Source organism: Chrysochloris asiatica, unplaced genomic scaffold, assembly GCF_000296735.1.
Source record: "Chrysochloris asiatica unplaced genomic scaffold, ChrAsi1.0 scaffold00147, whole genome shotgun sequence".
Lineage (NCBI taxonomy): Eukaryota > Metazoa > Chordata > Mammalia > Afrosoricida > Chrysochloridae > Chrysochloris > Chrysochloris asiatica.
In genome coordinates this window covers 1,803,637-1,829,221 of record NW_006408665.1, presented here as the reverse complement: position 1 = coordinate 1,829,221, position 25,585 = coordinate 1,803,637, and the positions used below count along the sequence as shown (strand labels likewise).

At 41.8% G+C, this 25,585-nt stretch overlaps 1 protein-coding gene across 1 annotated transcript in view; it reads left to right on the top strand.

Annotated features, from left to right (window-relative positions):
- Window positions 1-25,585, top strand: part of MARCH3 (membrane-associated ring finger (C3HC4) 3, E3 ubiquitin protein ligase) — a 59,625-nt gene that overhangs the window by 29,457 nt on the left and 4,583 nt on the right. The window contains exon 3 of the mRNA XM_006870678.1: window positions 20,635-20,844. Coding sequence (XP_006870740.1) covers window positions 20,635-20,844 — 210 coding nt within the window. The remainder of the gene's footprint in view (window positions 1-20,634; window positions 20,845-25,585) is intronic.

The following is a 25,585-nucleotide window of genomic DNA, read 5'->3' as shown; positions in this document are numbered from 1 at the left end:
AGTGAGGTTGGCCCAGGATCAGACATTGTTTTGTTCTGCTGTGCATGGAGTCGCTATGAGTTGGTTCTGACTCGATGGCACCTGACAACAGCAACAACAAAGACTGAATGATAAAAAAGAACCAGCCATGCAAGAATATGAACAAAGCTGAATGTACATTTATGGTGCAACTATTGGTCTCTCCTTGTCTAGAGGAAAGAAAAGTGATGAAAATTGAAGATGCTTGCAAAGAATGAATCCAGTGGATTCATGGACAATGTTAACATCGGTCTCCATGATCTTGAGACCAGAAGAACTAGATGGTGTTATCCTACCATTGCCAACTGCTCTGAAAGGTATCACATTAGAAAGAACTGGGTAGAATGAGAGAAAATGTGAAACAAAACTCAAAATCACAAATAAAAAAATAAACCAGACTTACTGGTTATATAGAGGTTAATGGAACCCTGAGGCTGTGGTCCGTGGTCACCCTTCAAGTCTAGAACTGAATTCACCCCCATGGCTGAATTTTCAGCCAAGCAATAGATAGGTATTATAATAGGGGCAACAACACTAATGAGGTATGCCTTCTATACAATGGTCAATCTAGATAAAAAATAAAATGACAGCATTAACCTAAGGACAAAATGCTTCAGGGTGGGGAGAGATGGAGAAATAGAAACAGGAAACACAGGGAGGAAGTGGGATAAAGTGATGTTACATTGAGTAGATCATAATCAGTGAAATGAAACTAAGTGTGTGATTTGTTGAATGTAAAACTTATTTTCTACCCTGTAAACCTTCATTCAATTCACAACAAAAAAAGAGGGACATAGCTTGTTCTCCCATGAGAGAACATGTAAAGGTTGGAAATGAAAGGGGAGCAGTGGTTGGGTCTATAGTTAGAGAAGTAGGCAGGGATGAGGTCAGGTCTTGTTGTTGTTATGTGCCGTGGAGTCGGTTCCGACTCATAGTGACCCTGTACAGGGTTTCCAAGGCTATAAATCTTTACGGGAGCAGAAAGCCTCATCTTTCTCTCACGGAACAGCTGGTAGTCCCTGGTAAAAACATTGGACTGTAATTCTAAGCACAGTGAGAAACCACTGTGAAATTGTAAGCAAAGGAATAGCATGATCTGATTTCTCTGGTTTGGGAACTGGATTGTAGGGTGTCAGAGTATAAGCAGGAAGACTGTTGCCTCCCAACTAGGACATATACTGGTGACCTGGGCTGGAATTATGACAGTGGTGCGAATCCAGAGAAATGGACAAATTTCAGAGGTATGTTTAATGTCATAAGTCCAGTAAGGATTTATGGAAGGCTGGATGTATGGGGTTATAGAGTAAGACAAAGAGAGGACTCAGTATGACTTAGCAGTAGTGGGGTGGCACTGTCATGGACTGATACGGAGAAGACTTAGAATCAGATCTATGTGGTGAGTGCGTAATATGTTTTGGAGAGATTAAGTTTGAATTGTCTATTAGTCATCTAAGTGGAGGTGTGGAATGGACTGTTGAAGTGCATGTCTGGAGCTTTGGAGAGACATTTTAGGGTCATGAGCAAATCTTGGTCAGGTTCTCATTTGAGGTATATTACTTCAAGCCTGGCTTGATGGCTGTCTGGAGCAAGCATCACTTGAGGCCCTGTGGAGTCAGAATTGCCTGCTTTGCAATTTCAATTGTCCTAGGATTTCATTGACAGACTGGAGTTCAGGGATTTAAAACACTATTTAGGAGCTCTGGTGGCGTAGTGGTTACAAATCGACTGTGAACTGCAAAGTCAGCAGTTCGAAAGTACCAGCTGTTCTGCAGGAGAAAGATGAGGCTTTCTGCTCCTGTAAAGATTTACACCTTGGAAACCCTGTACAAGGTTGCTATGAGGCGGAACTGACTCCGCGGCACATACCCACCACCACCAGGATTTTGTTTGTTTGTTGTCTTTCAAGTTGACTGTAGTGTGTGGTTTTCAAGTTTCAACTTCCATTTTAAATCATGCAGAGAACCTGCCACATATCTTCTAATCATCACACTGCCCCATTCACATTCCAGCTCCCTGGACAAGTAAGACAGTTAAGTGTTGGATGTATTGGGCTTTGAGAATAAAATCCATCCCAAGAAAGGCAGGCACTTGGCTAATAACTCTGCCAAGTGTCAAGTTAACAGGAGACATTCAGACAGATAACCCCAAATGAGTAAACATTGTAAGACCATGCCCTTTTTTTTCAGTTCCATAAATTTGTTATGGTTTCCCCTCTATCAGTTTCTTTCATTCTCATGATGGTTTCTCATTAAAGAGATTCATGGGGAAGGTTGAAATCGATCAGTGCTATTAGCCACCAGAGTGTAATCTGGTTCTGTTACAAACTGACCTGCACATGTCCTGTCTACATTGGGGATTTAAACAGATTAACTCAGAGCCAGGGAGACAGAATCTAAATTCTGAAACAACACCCCCTGCCCCCCATTTCATTCCCATACTCTCCAGTTAGGGATTTAACATATTGACACTGTAATTAGATCCAAACCACAGTTAACCCACTATGGAAGCAACCTCTAGTGCCTGACTCACCTTGGATATAAATTTACGGCCCATGAGCAATGCAGCGGCATTTGTGGTAGGATGCTGGTTTAGTTCCTCCTATATCTCAGGCCCTGCAGTGCCCATTACATGGCGTTTGTTTGTTTGTTGCATTTATTTCCAAGAGTAAATCAACCCTATGGTACATGGTATTTATTTCCATGTCTGCATGGAAAAACAGGCTGCTCACTGCACTGCTGGGGCTCTCCACAAACACTATTTTTGTCTGCTTCATGTTTTGGTTTGTTTTTTTGGTGGAAACAGATAACAAAAGGAGGAAGGTTGTGCTGGGCTGCTCTCAGGACACCTGGAGGCCACGTAAAGTGGTCCTTCAAGGTAGCTGATGCTATGCATATTCATATTCTTAGTCATACGTGTTGGTTTTCAAAATGCAACTAACTATCAAGTATAAACTGAGGGTTAAGGTTAAGCAGAGGCCCCTGGGTTGCACTACTAAATTCTAGATTCGTGGTTTGACCCTACCCAGTAACATTTAGAAATCTGCAGGTTTAGCAATCAGCTTCACTGAAGATTGTAGCCAAGAAAATTTTACAACATATGAGGTCTCCTTGAATTGGGATAAAATTGACAGCAGTAGGTTTGGTTTGTTGTTTTTGTACTTTTAAGGTTAAACTACAGATTCTTCAATAATGGTATGTTAGTTACAACAGCTCTCCAGAAATGGCAAGGAAATTAATCTCACAACAATTAATGATAAATACTCTTTCTGGTCCTGATAAAGAGCAGTTATGGTGCAATTGTGCTCTTCCCATTTTACCAGCCCCCTCTCCTTTTTTTTTTTTTTTAAATAAGATCATGATAGGTCAGGAACCCAGTCTTTGCAGCTAGACGACATAAGCTATATCCAATCTTGTAGTCAGAATAAGACCAGGATCGACTAGAGAACAAGCCATTGATTCTCATATACAAGTTCAACTTGAAGCTGAAGAAAATTAGAATGTGTCCATAAGAGCCAAAGTACAATGTTGAGTATGTTGTTGTTGTGAAGTGCCGTCGAGTTGATTCTGACCCATAACGACCCTGTATAGGGTTTCCAAGGAGCAGCTGGTGAGCTTGAATACTGACCTTGCAGTTCAAACAGCTTTGCAGTCTGGCGCATTAACCCGCAGCGCCACACCAGGATTTGAGTATATACTACCTGAATTTAGAGACCATCTCAAGAATAGATCTGATACCTTGAATACTAATGAGCAAAGAACAGATGAGTTGTAGAATAAGATCAAGGACACCAATACATGAAGAAAGCAAAAGATCATTAGAAAGACAGAAAAGCAAAAAAAAAAAAAAAGGCAAAATTGATGTTAGAGAGATTCGGAAACTTCTTCTTAAATGTAGAGTAGCTAATTGAAGTGACTGGGAGAAAAGACATGAGAGAACTGAACAGATTTCAGAAGGTGGCACAAGAAGACAGAGTAAAGTGTTATAATGGGATGGAATGAAATTTGGAGTTAGAAAACCAGAAGGGAAGAGCACACTCAGCATTTCTCAAGCTGAAAGAATGAAGAAAAAAATACAAGCCCTGAGATGCAGTATTGAAGGATTCTATGGGCAAAAAATTAATAATAGAGAAAACAAAAAGAAGATAGAAGTTTATAGACTCAATGTTCTTAAGATGTTTCCCATGTTTGTAACACAAAACCTACTTTGATCTTCCGAAAGAGATTTTGCTATTTTGTGCCTTGTTATCTTCAAATTACGATAGATTGAGAACTTTCACATTCTTACAAAGTTTATCTGTAAATTAATGAACACTTTTATATTTCTTGTTCTGCAGTCAGAGCAACAGCACATTGTTTTATAAATCCATAAAAGTATAGGGAATATCCTCATACTCGTTCATGTAATGTATATGCAAAATGTCAATCTTTATATGGCAAACTGTCGTAGATAACATGTAAACCGCTGTTGACTTTAAATGCATGTAAACCAGGACTGGCCAGTTGTTTGCTTATCAACAGCATGTATTTGCAACATTCCCGTTTTATTGTCTCAACTGTCTTGAGATACTTCTGTGTTTGTAACACAAACCATATATTGTTTTTTCTCAAAGTGATTGTAAGTATTAGTATCTTGTTATCCTCAAGGCAGAAAAGATTGGGAGCTTTCAAGTTCTTTCAAAAAGTTTTTAAACACAAACAATTGAACACTTTTGTAGTTCGTGTTCTGTAATAGGACCAACACCATATTGTTTTCAAAATTGTTACAAGTATTGGAAGTCTCCTCACCCTTTGTAATACAAGGTGTTTTTCACTATATATTAGTCTTCTCTGTTGAATAACAACAAAAAAAAGACAGAATATACAGAGTCATTATACCAAAAAGAATTGGTCAGTACTCCACCATTTCAGGAGTCCTGGTGTGGCACTGTGGATTAATGCATCAGACAGCAAAGTTGTTTGAACTGCAAGGTCGGTGGTTCAAGCTCACCAGCTGCTCCTTGGAAACCCTATTCAGGGTTGCTATGGGTCAGAATCGACTCGATGGCGCTTAACAACAACAACAACAACAACCATTTCAAGAGGAAACATATTATCATGAATTGATGGTACTGAAGGAAGAAGTCCTTGCTATACTAAAGGAACTGACAGGATATAAATTGAGATGTTTCAACAAATTAATGCAATGTTGGAGGTGCGCCAACCAACTGGAAGGGACCCATATTTGTACTCATTCCAAAGAAAGGTGATCCAGTGTAATGCAGAAATTAGCAAACAGTTATCACTAATCTATCACAAGCAAATAATTTTTTGCTGAAGATAATCCAAAACCAATTGCAGCAATTTATTGACAGGGAAGTGCCATAAATTCAAGCTAGGTTCAAGGGATATTACTGCTAATGGATCTTGGTTAAAAGCAAAGAATACCAGAAAGATGTGTTTTATTGACTATACACTCTGTGATCATAAGGAATTAAGGATGGCTTTGCAAAAAATGAGAATTCCAGAACACTTCTTGCTGAATCAGTACAAAGACCAAGGGTTAGTCATTTCAACAGACCACGGAGATACTGAATGGTTTGAACATCAGGAAAGGTGTGTGGGTCAAGGTTTGTATCATTCTACCCTACTTATTAAATTCTGTATGCTGAACAAGTAATATGAAAGAAAAACCTTGCTTGTTGAATCCACAGAGAACTTGAAATACTGATGAAGATCAAGGACTACAGCCTGTAGTATGAATTACATCTGAATAGAAAGAAAACAAAATTCCTCTCAATTGGACCTATAAACAACATCATGATAAACAGAGAAAAGATTGAAGCTGTGAAGAATCTCATTTAACTTGAATTCACAATCAACCCCTTGAAGCATCAGTCAAAAAATCAAATGTTGTAATGCACTGGTCAAATTTGCTGAAAAATCATTCTTTAAAGTGTTTTAAAAGAAAAAAAAAAAAAAAAAAGCAATGATGTCACTTTGAGGATTAAGGTGTACTTAACCCAAGCCATGGTTTTTCAGTACCCATTAAAAAAGCACGACTTACTATGTCTCACTTAGCTGAAATTTTGCAAAAACTAGCACCCCTCCCCCCCAAAAAAAAGTATACATAGAAAACAAGGAACATAAAAGTTAAAAACTACCTGAGGTTCAAGCTGGATTCAGACAAGAATGTGGAAAGAGGGATGTCATTGCTGATGTCAGATGGATCTTGGCTGAAAGCAGATGTAATATTTAAGTTCTGTGTCAACTTGATTGAGCTAGGATTCCCAGTTGTTTGGCAATTGATAGTTAACTCTATAATGATTCGCTATGAGCTAGAATAGTTAATTCTGTGATGATTGGATATGAGCAGCCAATCAATTGACAGGATGTATCCTTGGGGGTATGGCCTGCTCCCAATATAATGAACATGCAGGAGACACTCGAATTCTTCCCTACTGTGTCTGGATCTCGCATCTGGGTCATCCTCCAACCTCCAGTTCTTTGAACCTGAATCAGTGACCTGCTGTATTGTGTGTTTGCCTTCTGGACCTGCCCACCAAGTGTGACTGGAAAGCAGATGCACACAAGAGGGACCTGCACACCTGTTCCTGTTGCCCCGGCTCATGTGCCCCCCACTGCTGGTTCTGAAGCGCACCTGACCAGGCCTTGGTCATCCATCACCCTGCTGCCCTGAGCTCTGACTTGGGATTCCTGCCTTCCGAGCTGCCCGTTGATCTTGGTTCTCCTGCTCTGCACTTGGAACTCTCGTATCTCTACAATTGTGAGCCATTAACTTGATAAAAACATCTATGTGTATGTATGTATATATGTGTGTGTGTGTAGCGCTAGTTTTGTTTCTCTAGAGAACTCAGCCTAAAACAGCAGAGAATACCAGAAAAATGTTTACCATGCTTTAATGACTATGTAAAGGCATTCGATTGTGTGGATCATGACAAACTATGGACAATATTGCAGAAAATGAGTATTTCAGAACACTTAACTGTGCCCATGAGGAACCTATACAAGACCAAGAGACATTCATTCTAACAGAACCAGGGGAACACTGAATGGTGAAAATTAGGAAAAGTGCACCAGGATTATATACTTTCACAATCCTGATTCAATCTGTTGTTGTTATTAAGTGTCACTGAGTTGGTTCCAACTCATATCAACTGTGTATAAGGTTTCCAAGGAGTGGCTGGTAGGTTTGAACCACTGACCTTGTGATTCAAATTGACCTTGTGGTCCCGTGCTTATCCTACCTCACCAGGACTCCATTTAATCTTTATGCTGAGCAAATAATCCAAGAAACTGGATTATATGAAAAAGAACCTGGCATCAGGATTGGAGGAAGGCTCATTAACAAACTGCGAGATGTAGATGGTGCAACCTTCTTGCTGAAAGCAAAGAGGACTTACAATACTTACTGATGAAGATCAAAGACCACAATCTTTGGTATGAGTTGCACTTCAATGTAAAGAAAACAAAAGTCTTTACCACTGGACCAATAAATAATATCAAGATAAATGGAGAAAAGATTGAAAGTTGTCGAAGACAACTACATTTTGCTGGGATCAACTATCAATTATCGTGAAAGCAGCAGTCAGCAAATCAAAGGACATATTGCATTAGGCAACTGTGTTGCACAAGATCTCTTGAAAGTGTTCAAGAGCAAAGATGTCAGTTTGAGAACTAAGGTGCTCCCAACACAAGCCATGGTATTTTCAGTAGCCTGGTATGCATGTGAAAGTTGGACAGTGAATAAGGAAGACTGTGTAGTGTAGAATTTATGCATTTGAGTTATGGTGTTGTAGGAGAATGTTAAAGGTACCATGGACTGCCAGAAGAACAAACAAATCTTTGTTGGAGAAAGTTCAGCCAGAAGAATGCTCCCTGGAAGCCAGGATGGCCAGACTTCATCTCTCATGCATATTATCAGGAGGGACCAGTTCCTCGAGAAGGACAACATGCTTGGTAAACTGGAGGGTCAGCAAAAAGAGGAAGACCCCCAACGAGATGGATTGGCACAGTGGCAGTAGCAGTGGGCTTGATCATAGCAATAGTTGTGAGATTGGTGCAGGACTGGACAATGTTTGGTTCTGTTGTGCATAAGGTCACTATGAGTCAGTACCTACTCAATGGCACCTAACAACAACAACAGTTTAAATCTTACCTATAACACCAACTTGCTATCTATCCTTAGGAAAGTTTTTAAACACTCAGTGCCCAGTGTTCACACCTACTTTACAGGGTTGTTGTGAAGATCTGATACATAATAAATCCCAAGCTTCTAGCACAGACCCTGCCCCCTCCACACAGATACTCTCTGGTTGTTTTACTGTTCTGAGTCCTGGTGTGTCACTGTAGGATAAGCACTGAACTGTTAGCCACAAGGTCTGTGGTACAAACCCATCAGTCACTTCTTTGAAACCCTACACAGGATCACTGTGAGTCAGAACCAACTCAGTGGCACTTAACAACAACAGTAACTCTCCCATCTCTACTTGTCTCTCATTCGTAGTGTGTACATGTTGTGCCTGTCTTTCTCTGTATATGTTTTATACACAAGTAATAAATTTATTTGAAGTCCTAGTGTGGCACTGTAGGATAAGCACAGGTCAGCTAACCACGGGGTTGGCAGTTCAGATATACTAACCACTCCTCAGAAACCCTATTCAGGGTCACTAGGAGTCTGAACTGATGACACAGTACTTAACAACAACATCAACAATAAATGTATTTATACAGACAGTCCGTGATCTTTTGTTACAACAAGAAAATGCAAGCAACAACAACAACAGAATTAAAGACCACTTGTAATTCTTCCACTAAAAATAGCCACTATTTTTGTTGAGTATCCTTCTGGCCATCGTCTATGTAAATATACAAATTTACATCATCACAAGTATGATGTACTATACATTTTGTCCAGTAGAATTATCTTTCTGCTCAAGAAGAGATCATAGCAATAAACACTGTTGTTGTTGTTGTTGTTAAGTTGGTTATAACTCACAGCAACCCTGTATAAGGTTTCTGAGTAGCAGCTGGTGGGTTCTAAATAAATTCCATAATTTATTTAACCATTTACCTATTGCTGAAATTTTAAACTGTAATCAAATTTTTTCTCTTATAAGCTCTACTTGCATCAACACCCTTGTATCAATGTGTTTGGATACTTTGGCAGTGGTCATCACCAAGGCATAGAGCATTTTTCTCAAAAACAGATTGTTATCACTGTTTTTGCTCAATGGGCCTGCAGAGCTGATATTGCTGAAAAGCAAACCCAGAGTCTTATTTTCACAGTGGCTGAATTATAATGCCAGCTTAATTCCCAGCCTTGAATGGTGTCTCAGTGTTAAAGTTCAGGCATTGACTGCAAAGAAATAGGATCCTGAAACTTGGGATGGGGACATATGGGCAAATAATCTGGAAGTTGGGGATAATGAGCCCTTAAATTCTGTTGAATCACTTCTGCCAACCAAACTAGCCCTATTAGCCCTATTAACCAAGGTGTGCCTAATGAGACATTGTCTGATATGTCACCTGGGGCAGCACCTAGGGAATTGTCTGGTGCATCGCCTGAGGCAGGTATCTTACAAGACATTACTGAATATTCCCATTACTGATTCTAGACCTACTATTGGACTTAAGTCCTAATGAGTCTCAAAAGATGAGTACAAATTGTTAAATAGGAAGAGGTTCACTATACTCCAAAAGAACTACTTGATTTTTCTTATATGTACCAACAGAAACCTTGAGAATATGTGTGGGAATGGCTATTAAGGGTGTGGGACAATGGTACAAGGAACATAACCTGGATCAGTCTGAATTTATTGATATAGGTCCACTAAGCATAGATTTTTAATTCAGTGCTTCAGGTCAACAGGTTAAGAGAGGATCTGATAGTTTATATGGTTTGTTCATTGACACATGGATTGTGTGCGGCCTACAATAAGTCAAGTTGAAGTACCAGACTGCTTTGGTATATAGCAGAAGATATCCAAAGTCTTTGGATATTGACATGTTAGAGTGGATTTATCTGGATATACCCAGAGACCCACACATAGAGTGCCCAGAGGATACACCTTTTACCACAACTTGAGAGTGAGAAACACATTTGGGAAGGAATCCTCAGCCTCCTTGAAGACTGCTGTGCTTGCTGTTGTCTGTAAATCAGATTTGACAGTGGGAACTGACTTCATTGAATTAAGACACCTGACTACTGTGGATTGCTTAGACCTCATTGTGGTAGAGGCCAAATAGCAGCGCTTAATCAACAGTGACAAAGTTGTAATGGGCAGCAAAGTCAAAGTAGTAACCAGAATAGTCTGATTCATGTGGACTTAAGAGGCTGGTTACTTAGGCAGAGTGTACCGAGATAGAAAACCTATTAATTAGTAGAAGAATTATAGGTCAAGTGGACGACAGTCTAACTTTAATCACCAGAATAGAGAGTCACAGCCCCTCAATCTAGTCCCAGACTTGAGCCAGTTTATAGACCTAGTACCCCTTGAGTGAATGGGAGGCTGAGTCCTCTTGAGGAAAGACTCTACTACACCACCAAAAATAGATATGGCTAGTCTTTTCCCCAGCCTTCCCCAAGGGGATCTATGGCCTTTTACAAGAGTGACTATTCATTGGTGAAAAGGAAAGAATTCGACTTTTGGGGGACTACTGAACATTTGCTCTGAATTGACACTAATTGCTGGAGACCCAAGACATCACTGTGATCCACCAATCAGAGTGAGGGCACATCAGTGTCCAGTTATTAATGGAGTCTTAACTCAGGTTTGTCTCACAGTAGATCTAGATGAGTGGATCTCCGAACTCATCCTATAGTGATTTCCCCATTTCTGGAATGCATAATCTGAATGTTGTTATCATTGTTGAGGTGTCGTCAAATCAATTCTAACTCATAGCAACCCTAGATAGGGTTTTTGAGAGGTGACTGCTAGATTTGAACCACCAACCTTGCGGTTAGCATTCCAGTGCTTATCCTATAGCATTCCAGTGCTTATCCTACCAGGACATACTAAAAAACTGGCAGAACCTCTACATTGGATCCTTGACATGTGGAATAAGGGGTATTACGGTAGGAAAAAAACAAGTGAAAGTCGTTAGAATGGTCTCTTCCTAGAAAAATAGTAAACTGAAATCAATACTACATTCCTAGAAAGATTAAAGAACTTACTGCCATCATTAAAGACTTGAAAGATGCAAGGATGGGGATTCCCACCACATCTCCATTTAACTCACCTACTTGGTCTGTGCAAAAAACAGATGGGAGGGAAGGGAGAGTAATTCACTGACTAGAAGATAGGCATGTGTTCGCTCAGATGACATGGAGGGCAATATACAAGAAGAGGGAGGTTGGCAGAAGAATAATAAAGATAGGTGAACACACAGGGAGGTATGCATGGGCTAAAGGGGATACAGGTAAATAGTGAAATATATACACAACCTTGGAACAACAGTGTTCTGTACATAGATACATGGATCAAGACATAGACTGAATGGGTAAGACTGGTTTATATATATACACAGCAAAAACAACAGATGGGTCTTGGATGATGATAGTGGATTCTCGTAAATTTATCCAAGTGGTGATTCCAATCACAGCTGCTGTTCCAGATGTGGTTTCATTGATTGAGCAAATTAATTAATTTCCTGGTACCTGGTATACAGCTATTGATCTGACCAGTACCTTTTTCTCATTTATGGTTTTGAAGCACCATCAGATGCAGTTTGCCTAAAACTGGCAAGACCAACAATGTACCTTCAGGGTATATTCACTTTGTTGTTGTTGTTGTTGTTAAGTGCCATTGAGTCAGTTCTGACTCATAGCAACCCTGTATAGGTTTCCAAGGAGCAGCTGGTGAGTTTGAATCACCAACCCTGTGGTTTAAATGACCTTGTGGTCCAGTGCATTATCCCACAGTGCTACACCAGGACCCCATAGCAACTACCTTAAGGGTATATTAACTCACCAGCACTGTGTCATAGTTTAGTCCACAAGGACCTTGATTACCATTCCCATCCATAATATATCATACTGGTCCATTACATTGATGATATTATGCTGATTGGACCTAGTTATGAAGATATGTCAGTGACTCTAGACTTGATAAAACGTGGCCCTGAAGAATCAGCACTGGATTGCTAACTGCTAGGCATTCAACCAGCTGCTCCTTGGAAACCCTCTACAGGGTTACTATGTGTTGGAACCAACTCAACACTATAGAAAGTGGGAAATTAACCTGACAAAAATTCAAGCTCCTTTTACCTCAGTGAAATTTCTAAGGGCTCAGTTGAAGCATCTGATGCATGCTCCCACACTAAAAAGGAGGTACAATGCCTAGTGGGTCTCTTTGGATTTGGAAGGCAACACATCTCTCAATTGGGTGTGCTACTCTAACCTATTTATCAAGTGACTCAAAAAGTTGCTAATTTTGAGTGGGGCCAACAAGAAGAGAAGGCTTTATAATAGGTTCAGGCTGCTGTATAAACCACTCTACCTTAGGCCATATGATCCAGGTGATACAATGGTGTCTGAAGTGTCAGTTTTAGATAGAGATGCAGTTTGGAGTCTGGCAGGCCCCTATTGGTGAATCACAGCACAAAATCTTAGAATTTTGGAGCAAAGCCCTGGCATCCTCTGCAGATAACTACTCTCCTTTTTGAGAAATAGCTTTTGGCTTGTTAGTGGGCCTTAGTAGAGAATGAATGGCTAACCTCAGGCCACAAATCACTATGTTACCAGAGCTGACCGTTTTGAACTAGGTGTTGTCTGACCCACAGAGTCACAGAATTGGACATGCACAGAAGCACTCCATCATGAAATGGAAGTGGTGTATGTGAGATCGGGCTCGAGCAGCACCAAAAGGCACAAGTGACTTGCATAAAGATGTGGCCCAAATGCCCATGGTCTCCACACCCGTCACATTATTTTCCCTCTTCCAGTCTATTCCTATGGTCTCATAGGGAGATCCTTATGATCAGATAACTGAGGAAAAGAAAACATGCTTGTTTTATGGATGCCTTTGTGCAATATGCAGACACCACTTGAAAATAGACAGCAACAACATTTTGGCCCCTTTCTGGGACTTCCCTGGACAGTGGTGAAGGGAAAGCCTCCCAATGGACAGGAACTTCGAATTATGCACTTAGTTGTTCATTTTGCTTGGAAGCAGAAATGACCAGAGTGCAACAGTATATTGACTCATGGGTCCTGGCTAGTGGTTTGACTGGATGGTCAGCATCTTGGGAGGAACATGATTGGAGAATTGGTGACAAGGAGATGCTGTAAAGAGGTATGTGGATAGACCTCTCTGAATGAGCCAACAACGTGAAGATATTTGTGTTTCAAGTGAATGCTAAACAAAAGGTTACTTCAGCAAAGAGGGATTTTAACAATCAAGTGGGCAGGGTAGCACTTTCTGTGGAAAATAGTCATCCTCTTCTCCAACGGCTCCTTCCATTGCCCAATGGGCTCATGAACAAAGTGGCCATGGTAGCAAGGATGGAAATTATGCATAAGCTCAGTAGCATGGACGTCCACTCACCAAGGTTAACTTAGCTACAGCCACGGCTGAGTGCCTAGTCTACCAACAGCAGAAACCAACACTGACTCTGCAATATCCTAGTGGCAGGTTGACTACATTGGACCACTTTTATCATAGAAATGGCAGCATTTTGTTCTTACTGGATTAAACACTTACTCTGAATATGGATTTACCTTTTCTGCACATCACACTTTTGCCAAAACTGCCATTCTTAGACTTAGAGAAAACCTTATCCACTATCATGGTATCCTACAGAGCATTGCCTCAGCTCAAAGGACTCACTTCACAGTCAATGAAGTACAGCAGTGGGCCCATACTGATGGAATTCACTAGTCTTACCATGTTCTTCATCATCCTGAAACAGCTGGCTTGATAGAATGGCCTTCTGAAGACACAATTAGGGCACCAGGTAGGTGGCAGTACCTTGAAGGGTTGGAGCAATGTTCTCCAGTGGGCTGCATGTGCTCTAAACCAGAGTCCAATATGTGGATGATGCTGTTTTTCGAACAGCCAGAATTCATGGGTCCAGGAGCCAAGGGATGGAAATGGGAGTGGCACCATTCATTATTACTCCTAGTGACCCACTCAAAAAATGTTTGCTTCCTGTCCTTATGACCCTATTCTCTTCAGGTCTGATCATTTTAGTTCCAAAGGGAGGAATACTCGCATCTGGATGCACAACACTGATTTCATTGAAGTAGAAGTTAAGAATGCCCTCTGGCCACTTTGGGTTCTTCATGTCTCTGGATCAACAAGCAAAATACAGAGTTACTGTATTGGGTGGTATGACTGATCTTAATTACCAAAGAGAAATTGGTTTGACATTGCATAATGGAGGTAAAGAAGAACATGTGTGAAATCTAGGAGATGCCTTAGGATGGTTACCATGCTGTGTGATAAGTCAGTGATCAGAATTTTTTTCAACCTGTCTGGATGGGGTTGATAAAAGCTGAGGGGGAAAGGACTCCTGTGGTTCAATAGGGAATGATTGCTATCAGGTCTGACAGTGATTGTTGGAAAGGTAAATGTAAATGTTTGGTAACAAAAGGAGGGGAGTGGCTGATTTTGCAGTCCAGGAGCAGAGATCCCTGGAACCATCAAGGGAGAAAAGCAAAATGCTAGACCCTGTCCCGGGAGGCAGTGACACTGGGGATGGAGGCAGAGATGATGACCTGGACAGAAGGAGTGGCTGGGGACACTGGACTCAGGGAGGGAGAGGGGCTGTGTGCTGGCAGCCGGGATGTACCCTTTGTTGTTTGATGATGCATGCAGGGGATTGTGATCATTTCAATGAAACAAAATACGATAGGATGAATGTAAAGATATTGTTCACCCATGTAAACTAAAACATAATTCACAATAAAAACTTTTAAAAAAGTCAGTGGTCCACAACAGTAGCCCAGTTTTGACATGACTACCAAGACAAGAGGCATGTATGGCCAGCTGAGGTGCTTTCTGGGGACAAAGAGAATATGGAATGGTGGTTCTAAATACTAGCTATGGCCATGTGACCGGTTTGTGGAAACCAGTACTGTAATTATTATGAGTTATTTTTCCCTTGTATATGTGCATCAAGTATTTTTTATTTTTGTTCACTTATAAAATACAAGATGTAAATGGGGTTAGTGTGTTTTTGGTTGTGCACATGTTAGTTGTACTATGTTAGGTGCATGTATAACTTTATCATTGTTTTTATTTAGAGATTTTATATGGTTCAAGGAAATGCACATAGGTGCCAAGTTGACAGGGGGTATTCTATGATAGTTAAGTTTTTGTGTCAATTTGACTGGGCCAAATTCTCAGTGATTTGACAATTGAGATGTCACCCCCCCCCATGATGAGATTGAATATAATCTAATCACTGCTGTGATGAGTTCTGCTATGATCAGCCAGTCAGTTGAAAGGCAGTTTCCTCAAAGGTGTGACCTGCTTCCAATATATTGGACACTCAGGCAAAGTTTGCTGCTATCTTTTGGGTCAGGATCCTGCATCTGACTTGTTACCAACCTCCAGTTCTCTAGACTTGAGCCAGCTCTATTGCTTTTCTATCCTGGGAGCCATCAGCAGTCAGCCATCTTACCTCCCTGACCTGCCTGCTTACCATCTGACTGCTGATCTTGGTTCATCATCCCTGTAGCTAAGTGAGTTGGAAGCCTCCAGCCTGACATCTGGCTCATGAACTTTGGACTTGTTCACCTCCATAAATGTGCAAGCCATTTCCTTGATATAAACATATATATATATATATATATATATACAAGTTGTTGTTGTTAAGTGCTGTCGAGTTAGTTCTGACCCATAGCAACCCTGTATAGGGTTTCCACTATATATAGGCAGTATATAGGCTGGTGAGCCTGAACTGCCAACTTTGCAGTTCAAACTAACCTTGCAGTCTAGTGCATTAATCAGCAGTGCCATACTAGCACATATACAGGTGAGTCAAAAATTATCCGGACTCTGATTATATTAAAACACCGTCCAGATCCATGGTTGATAACAACATTGAACATGTACATGAAATGACTCTGTTGAATAGATGAGTGATAGTGGATTATGTGGCAAATCATTTGTAAATCAGCCATGACTCTGCCTATGAAATAATCCATGACAGACTTGGGTTTCAAAAAATTTGTGCAAAATGAGTACCAAAACAACTCATGGAAGAGCATAAACAGAAACATTTGGACATCTGCAAACAAAATTTGGGCTGATACTCAAAGAAAGGTAAAAGTTTCTTTGAAGAAAACCATTACTGGTGACAAGACATGGATTCATCACTGCAAACCTGAGAGTAAATAACAGAGTATAGAATGGAAACATACTCCATCGCCGACCATGAAAAAGTTCAAAAGTCAACCACCAGCTGAAAATTATGCTTACAGTTTTCTGGGATTCTCGAGGGCCAGAGTTGGAACACGATCAGGAAAAAATTCAACAATCAACAGTGCTCATTAATGTGATGCTCACTGAAGAGCTGAAACCTAAACTTCAGATAAAACTCAGAGGACTGCTATCCAAGGGCATTTTGATCTTGCATGATAAGGCACTTTCAAACACGTCTGCCCACACTGTTGCCACTCAGCAAAAGCTCTTCATTTTGAGGTATTAAATCATCCTCCTTCTAGTCCTGATCTTGCTCCATCATACTTTCAGCCATTTGGTCTCCTGAAAGTAGCCTTTGGAGAACGAAGTTTCACTTCTGATAAATAATTGAAAACAGTGGTGCATTCATGGCCTGCAGTGCAACCTAAAACATTTTGAAATAAGGGAATATGAAAGTTTGTTGACACATGGACAAAAGTATATTGAGAAGCAAGGAGAATATGTTTTTTAAAAAAATGATATATTTGTATTTTCTAAAAGTTGATTAAAATTCTATACCCAGAATGCGGATAATTTTTGACTCACCCTTGTATAAGCTTTTCTAGTTTTGCTTCTCTTGAGAACCCAGCCTAAGACAGCAAGCAAAAGAAATTGAGGTAGCAAGTCTTTACCGGTGAGGTCCGAGCGTATGTGCATAGCTGTTGCATATTTATTGAGGGCTTCCTCTGTTTAGTCTTGTGAGTGTACAGGGAAGAGTACACCAGGCCTCTGGATTTGCTTCCAGGGAAAATCTAAACCGCAAGGCAAGTTGAATTGCTACAATTTGGGCACCATTGTTTCAGACTCTGGATTTCTGAATGTCTTGCGATTTTAATTTTCAAAATTTCCTTGATAGCACATAAAATTAGAAGAGAAAAAAAATGAAAAGAATGGGGTGTACATGGTAGAAAAATTAAAGTTTCAAAAATAGAATATTCTAAAGTGATAATAATAACAAGTAATAGTAGTGCATATTTGTAGTATTAGTAATGGTTAGTTTTTATGACAGTAATATTGTTGTTATGTGCCATGGAGTCGGTTCTGGCTCACAGAGGCCCTGAACAGGGTTTCCAAGGCTGTAAGTCTTTACGCGTAGAAGCAGAAAGCCTCATCTTTCTCTTGCGGAACAGTTGTTAGTTTTGAACTGCTGACCTTGCAGATCACAGCCCAATTTGTAACCACTACGTTACCAGAGCTCTTTATATTACCAGACAGTAATATATGCTGGGCTTTACACTGTTTTATTTACATGAATTTACACAATTAAGGAGCTCTGGTAGCATAGTGGTTACAAATCGGGCTGCTAATCTCACAGTCAGCAGTTCAAAAGTACCAATTGTTCCGCGGGAGAATGATGAGGCTTTCTGCTCCTGTAAAGATTTACAGCCTCAGAAACTCTGCACAGGGTCACTATGAGCTGGAACCAACTCCGCGGCGCATAACAACAACAACTCACTTTAGTTTTCCAAGAACACAGGCAACTTTCTATAGTACAAACTGTTTTTGAGGGAACATACAAACCAAACCATTTTTTCAAAAAAAGAAAAATATAGAGATTCTGACCCTCTTACTACAACGTCCGAATCACCTAGAGCTGAACCTCTGAATAATTAGGATGATAATACTTGATTTCTGCTTTCCACTTTATAGCAGTGCTTGCAGTATTTAGGCAAGAAAAAGTTAATTACGAAAAGCTCTTTGAATTTCTTAGAAGCTGCTGAGACGGCTGAGGTGGTATGACAACACATGGTAGGGTTCGTGCCATTAACAATTGATCATTTTGGTATTTATATAAAATATTTATTATGCTGGATTTATATTCACAGGCAAGTCAACTCCCCAGTATCCGTTTTAATGTTATTCATGTCCGTTTCTGAGCTCCTGTCACATCTCTTCCCATTTTTTAGGTGGTTTATCCTTTGAAGGTGGTATGTGTGAATTTGAGGTCGTTTAATATTTGTTAAAATAAGCATTCAAGCAAGAGTCCCTCCTATACAACTATCTGTTGAACCTTTTATCTGTTGCCTCTCCTAACTCACTTCTTGAGGCTTTTGCCAGCTCCACCACTGTGCTTTCCTTAACTCATTTGCCCTCTTGGAGGCTCTTTTGTTTCTTCCTTCCTTCCTCAAAGAAAATGTGGCCTTCCCTTTTCTCTCTAGTCAGCTTTATCCACTCTGCCTCCTCCTTCATGGTCCTTTTCCTGCCCCCAATTGTTTTACGAGAATTGCTGCCATTCACACCTTCCATGATTCCTTAGCAGCCTCAGTGCTCCCCTTTGGTGGCCAGCCCACAGCACTGCTGGGCATGCTTCAGCAACAGATAGTGCTGGATCCCTATTGGGGAGTTGGGGGTAAAATGGAAGCTAGTGTCTTCCCCCAGCACACCCCATCATCTGTGTTTGACCCCACATCTTCCCTGGACCCCTTGACCTCTGTTGTTTTACTACTGGACAGTGAGATGGCAGTGTCAGATTATTTGGCAACATGTTTGAATGCTAATTGGGAAAATAGCCACCAGATCTCATTACCATTGGGTATTGAAATCAGTATATAAGCACTGGCTCTTCCTAGAATTAATTATGGAAATCGTTTCCATTGTTGCTGTTGTTCAGTGCTGTTGAGGTGGGTCAGACCAATAGTGACCCAGTATAGGGTTTCCAAGGAATGAGTTGTAAGTTTGAACCTCTGACCTTGTGGTTCCAATCCATCTTGTGATCCTGCGCTTATCCTGCAGTGCCACAAAATTCCCTAAATAGGACAACAACACTACTTCTGTTACTGGAAGAATTCTCACCTCTGGTCTTTCAACACAAAAGTTTTTCTCATCCTGTTTTGGGATTGTCCTTCCTAACTAAGGAGGTCCAGAGTCCTAAAGGGAGTCCTGGTGTGGTAGTGTAGAATAAACACGGAACCACGAGGTCAGATTGCACTATAAGGTCAGCATTTGAAACTCACCAGCTGCTCCTTGGAAGCCCTATACAGGTTTACAAGGAGCATAACAACATGCATAACAACAACAGAGTCCTAAAAGGTGACAGTGGGGCATTACTGAGTTCATGGACTCAAGTGAGTCTCATTCTGTTGTTCTCAAGACCACCTTCAGGCTTGATAATTTGCTAGAAGCAGCCATGAGAAAAGCTGTTAGATTAATAGGCACAGTTTATTACAGCAAAAGTATACAAAGTTAGCAAAGGGAAAAGGTACACAGGGTGAAGTCCAAGTCCAGGGGAAACCAGGAACGAGCTTCCAGGTGTTCTCTCCCAGTAGATTCTCCCAACAACAATGCATGAATTGCTGATGACCAACCAGGAAATTTTCCCTGAGGCTTGGTGTCCAGGATTTTCATGGGAGAGTCAGTCCTGGTGTGGTGTTGTGGGATAAAACACTGGACTACAAGATCAGTTTGAACCTAGAGTTGGTGATTCTAACTCACCATCCGCTCCTTGGAAACGCTGTACAGGGTCGCAATGGGTCGAAACTGACTCAGCAGTGCTTAAAAGCTTGACTGACTCAGCTACTCAGCTCCAGCCATCCAGAGCCAAAGCAAATATTCACCCTACATCACACTGTTAACATTAGCTATCTGATCAGACTGGTACTATGTGGCCCAAGGCTTCAGGCAAACAGAAGCAGGAGACCACCATAAATTACATGGTTAGAATAAAGTATCTAATCAAACTGGTACCTTGTAGCCCAAGGCCTCAGACATACTAAAACACTCTCATCAAGCAGAATATTGCCAGGGCCTGTTCAAGGGCCAGTCCTACAGAGTTTGTCAATGTGCAGAGTTTGAGCAACCCAGGCCAGCTGAGTTCATGAGAATGTCAAATTAAGGGTTACCTTTCTGCACACATTTCCAGGGTCAAGACGTTGGAAGGCTCTGGTCACATAACAGAATTGTTTGTACCTCATCTGTTACCTTCCAGGAATTACTTTCTGTCCATATAGGCTCTGTGTGATTCACAATAATAGTCACAGAACTATTTTCAAAATAAGCCAATCATCTACAGCAAGGGCACTGTAAATTATCATTGTTGTTATTATCATTATTGTCCTAATGGCTGTTATTCAGTGCATGGGGGCATGGGAATGAGCCTCAAAAGGGCCTTTTCCCAGACTCTGAAGACAAAGACAACTTCAGAACAGTGTGTCTCCACTCCACACTGGCGTTTAACCTTTCCCTTGCTTTCTCTGTTTCCCTTTCCTTGGCAGTGGCTCAGAAACCCAGGTCCCCAGCATGAGAAGCGGACTCTGTTTGGAGACATGGTGTGCTTCTTGTTTATAACGCCCCTGGCCACCATCTCGGGCTGGCTCTGCCTGCGCGGCGCGGTGGACCACCTGCACTTTAGTAGTCGGCTCGAAGCCGTCGGACTGATTGCACTCACTGTCGCACTCTTCACTATTTACCTCTTTTGGACACTAGTAAGTATGGCTTGGGGCCCAGGGACTCAGGCCAGCTGGAGCTGGCAGCCCCACGTCTCACCTGCCTGGTGGAAGACAGACCTGGAAATGCTGGCAGGGGCATGCGGTTTGGTTATTTCATGCATATGAGTGTATGTGAGGGGGTGGTGAGGGGTAATGCACATTCACTGCTATTGAGAGTGGATCAAATAAAAAACCCCAGCTTCTCAGCCCACCGTCAAAGCCACACACCCCGGGCAGCTTGTCCTCTCGTAGTCTCAGACTCCATCTGTTGTAGGGCACAGTGTGTTCTTTCTCTTGTGTGTGCTCCTTGTGCTGGGATTGTACTATGTTGTGAATGATGCCCTTGGTCTGCACTGATAGGAATCCTCCCTGCTGCTGCCTTTCTTCTTATGTCCTGACACAGCTAGACCTCACCTGCATTGAGCTTGATGATTATTCCATGTGTTGGATATTGACTCTGCTGCCCATAAAAACACTCATTTATCTAGCTGAGAAGCTGCCACCAGAGAAAAGCCATTTCCCAAGAAGTGTTGCTGCTACACCTGAAGAGGAATTTTTTTTTAAATATCTCTTTTTTCACCTTTCGGCTCCCTGCAGTTGTTTGATTGCTCAGGCACCAGTTGGCAGCGCCCACAAGGTGCAACATTTGACCTCTCTCTTTCTGCTTCCCTGTGGGACCTGCAGGGAAGGACATCACCACCTTCTGAATCGTTTCAGAAACAAGGACCCCTGCTTCCTGGCATTACTCTCCCCTGTGCTGCATGTTTCTAATCTGAGCACATTCCATTGTTACTCAATATGTATTTCCTGTTTAAAGTGTACCGTTGCCATATCCCATAGCACAGTGTCAGCATGTGGAAGTTGCTTCTAGCCCTCACACTTCCCTCCTTCCTCTGTATTCCCAAGCCCTGTTGCATTGGCTGCCACTGCTTCCAGCCGAGCCTGAACCCCCAGCTGTTGTCCCTCATATTCCTCACATGGTTCTACCAGCTCTGTACCTCTCTTCACATGAGTGCTCAGATACAAAGGGACAAGTGCTCTAATGCTAGACCTGCTTTCTGAGTCTTCTGGTTAATGTAGTCATCTGTTCTCAGGCTAACAAATCCCCAAGCCAAAGTAGCTCTGCCTCCTTTAAAACTCCATGTTTCTAAAATGTGTCCTGAATTAAGCAATTAAGCTGATTCAGGAGCCAAGAGGTCATTTTGATGGGAGGAGAGTTAGAAAGAAGAACTCAAGTAGTCTAACATGCTAACTCCCTGTCAGCTGCATCACCTTGGTAAAGTCATTTCCCTTCCTCTTCTGTAGAGTGGTGAGAGTAGAGCCTGCCCTCCCACTGCCCCCTAGTGCTAGAAGAGTCAAGTAAGAGAGTGCACGCCAAAGTACTACAGAAAGGAATTCAGAGTAAGACTTTACCAGCTTGGGAGGTTTACTAGTCTCTTCAAAAAGTGTGGATACCTAAACACTGTGCTGTCGAAACCAATTTAAGGCCCTTTTACAAGTCTGCTTTGTAAAGTGTACTCTTACCTAACCAGAAGGAGCCCAGGTGGCACAGTAGTTAAGCACTTCACTGCTAACCAAAGGTGGTTGGTTGGAACAACATCATTTTCACACAAGAACGATGGCACTCACAGTCTGCTTCTGTAAAGATCTACAGTCTTGGAAAATAGAGTGTCTAAGACTATAGAATCACTGTGAGTAGGAATTGACTCAATGGCCAGAAAGAAAAAGGAAACAGACATAGAGAGGGAGGAAAGATATAGATATAGGACATAGACCTATAGACATAGGAAAGACATAGCTAGACATAGAGAGGGAGGAAAGAAAGGAAGAAAAAAATCACCTAATGAAACCTGGGAAGGAGCTCTGGTAACGTAGTGGTTACGAATTGGGCTGCTAAGCTCAAGGTCAGCAGTTCAAAGCTACCAGCTGTTCCGCAGGAGAATGATGAGGCTTTCTGCTCCTGTAAAGATTTAGAGCCTCGGAAACCCTGTACAGGGTCACTATGAGTCGGAACCGACCTGACGGCACATAACCACCACCACCATCACCAATGAAACCTGGGTGGGGCCTGGTATCCTCTTCCATTTCTGGTGAAAGACAGATTTGGGTGGGATCGGTGCTTCACTTTTTAAAGAGAGTGATCACATCCTTCATTTCAGAAATGTTTCTGGAAGGCAGTGCTACATAGTAAGAAGTATGGGTGTTTAGAATCCAAGAAACCTGTATTTGAACCCTATCTGTAGGATAAAGCACTGGACCGCAAGATCAGTTTGAACAAGGTTGACTATTCAAACTCACCAGTCATTCCTTGGAAACCCTATACAAGGTCACTATGAGTGGGAACCAACTTGACAGCACTTAACAACGACAACAACAGCTGTGTAACTTCAAATAGGCCACTTGACCTCTCTGATTGTTCTTCCTTGGATGGGAAAAAAAACAAAAATATGAGGAAATAGGCGATAACTCCTGGGTCAGTAGTTTCTTGTAAGGAGTAAGTGGAAGAACATCTATCAGAGTGCCAGGTAGAGTTCTGCTGCGGAATCCACTCCATAAAGCTTGGTTTTCTTCCTTGTTACCCTGGGCCACCCACCCACCCAGTCAGCCAGCTCCCAACCTCCTCCAGCTCTTTGTAAAATGCAAAATAACCGGAGGGAAAGAAAGGCATTTCTCCCCCTTTGACTTGTATGGAAAACGTGTTGTGGAGTCAGCTCAGCAATAGGTTACTGAAATAGAACAACTCCTTCCCAGATAAATGCTGTACTGAGCAGCTCTGGCAAGAGCGGTAATTCAGAAGCTGACAGCACTTGGAAACTGCCCTACGGCAGAAACCCATTGTAAACAAGCTGTCAAGCTTAAGGAGAATATGCTGTGAAAATGTCTTAGATAAACAAACAAGATGTCAGCTCAAGCCTGCTCCTTAGAGAAATGGTGCCTTGAAGGGCCTTAGTGGGTGCTCTGAAGAGGGACCTGCACTCCTGCTCTATGCCTTTGGAGTTTCCCTTTGGCCTGTGACATAAATGTGGGGAATTCTGTCTTCTGAAACCTGCTTCATGAAAACACAGACATCCTGGGGAGCCAGGAAGCGAGACCTCAGCCATTTCCCTTCTTAAGAGCTGATGAGGAAAAGTGCCCAGAAACATCACCATTCATATCATAAGTGGTTTGAAGGCCATGGACCTACAAAAAAAAAAAAAGGAACTAAATGAGTACTACATTGAGCATTAGGAAACTTTCCAGAATGTAATTTGTATTAGCCTAGTTTTAAGCAAGAGAATGGAGGCACAGTGGTACATTGGCCCACAGGACATTCTATTCACAGCATCAAGTATGCAGCCAGGACCTGACACAGAAACTTAGGTTAAATCATTGAATGAAATGAGTCAACAATCCATTTCCAAAAAGGCAAACTCCCAGTCCCATGAGTCAATCACTGAAATTCTTGGCTGTTGTTGTTAAAGTGCCTTCGAGTTAGTTCTGACTCATAGCAACCTGTATAGGGTTTCCAAAGAATGGCCGGTGAGCTTGAGCTGCTAAACTTGTGATTCAAACCAGCCTTGCAGTTCAGAACGTTAACCCACAGTGCCACATGGTAGAAAGGAGAAAACTTCCAAAAGAACAACACAGTTAGTTCACTGTGGGCTGGTTGAGACACTGCCCCCGACAACCTGAGGGCAGTTTGAGAGCGTTCAGTGTGACAAGGGTCAGAGTGCCTGGAATTTCTCCAGGGCCAGTTAACATCCTCTGTGGTCTTCAGGTTGCTGTCAGGTCATTTCCAACTCACAATGACCTCATGTGTGCAGAGTAGAGCTGCTTCATAAGGTTTTTAAGGCCGTGGTTTTTCAGGGACATCACTATGCCTTTCTTCTGAAGTGTCTCTGGGGTGGGAGGAAGAAGCTTAAAGACCCCTGTGTGGCATAAATGGTTTGCCAACCTCAACTACTACCCTAGAAGTTGGCAGTTCAAGCCCACCCAATGGCACTGTGGAAGAAAAGCCTGGAAATCTGCTTCCATAAAAATTACAGCCATGAAAACCCTATGGAGTTCAGTTCTACTGTGTACCACATGGGTTGCCATGAGTCAAAATGACCTGAATAGCAAAGGGTTCGCTTGGTTTACGGTCCTCTCCCACAGTGTAGCCAGAGATGAGCGAGCTGTATCCACTTCTGAGAGGCCACCTTACCACATCTCTGGCCCCATCAGTATGCTTCAGTTGTACCATAACCTCCAGAAAGAAAGGCCATTCATGATCATACAGACATCATTCCTAGACCGTAACTTGCAATGGCTTTACAGCAAACGTTCCCCACAGCCTCCATCACCTCCCTCAGGCAGAAAGGGGGCTTAACATTTTCTGACCCTTCTTATGCCGTATTCAGATGGCCACAACTCTTTTTACTGATCTTGCCCATGATGTTGTTGTTAAGTGTCATCGAGTGTATTCAAACTCATAGCAACCCTGTGTAGGATTTCCAAGAGGCAGCTTATGAGCTTGAACCACCAATCTTGCAGTTCAAATGACTTTGCAGTCTGATGCATTAATCTACAGCGCCACACCAGGACTCCTTTGCCCATGATAGGTACTTAATAATAGCCTTTGAATAAATAAATGAACCCCACCCCTTAATAGGTACATTAGGTACAATGCTGTAAGTGATAGGATAATATCCATGCGCCTACAGGGAAGCCCAGTTAATACCACTATTATTCAAATTTATGCACCAACCACTAAAGCCAG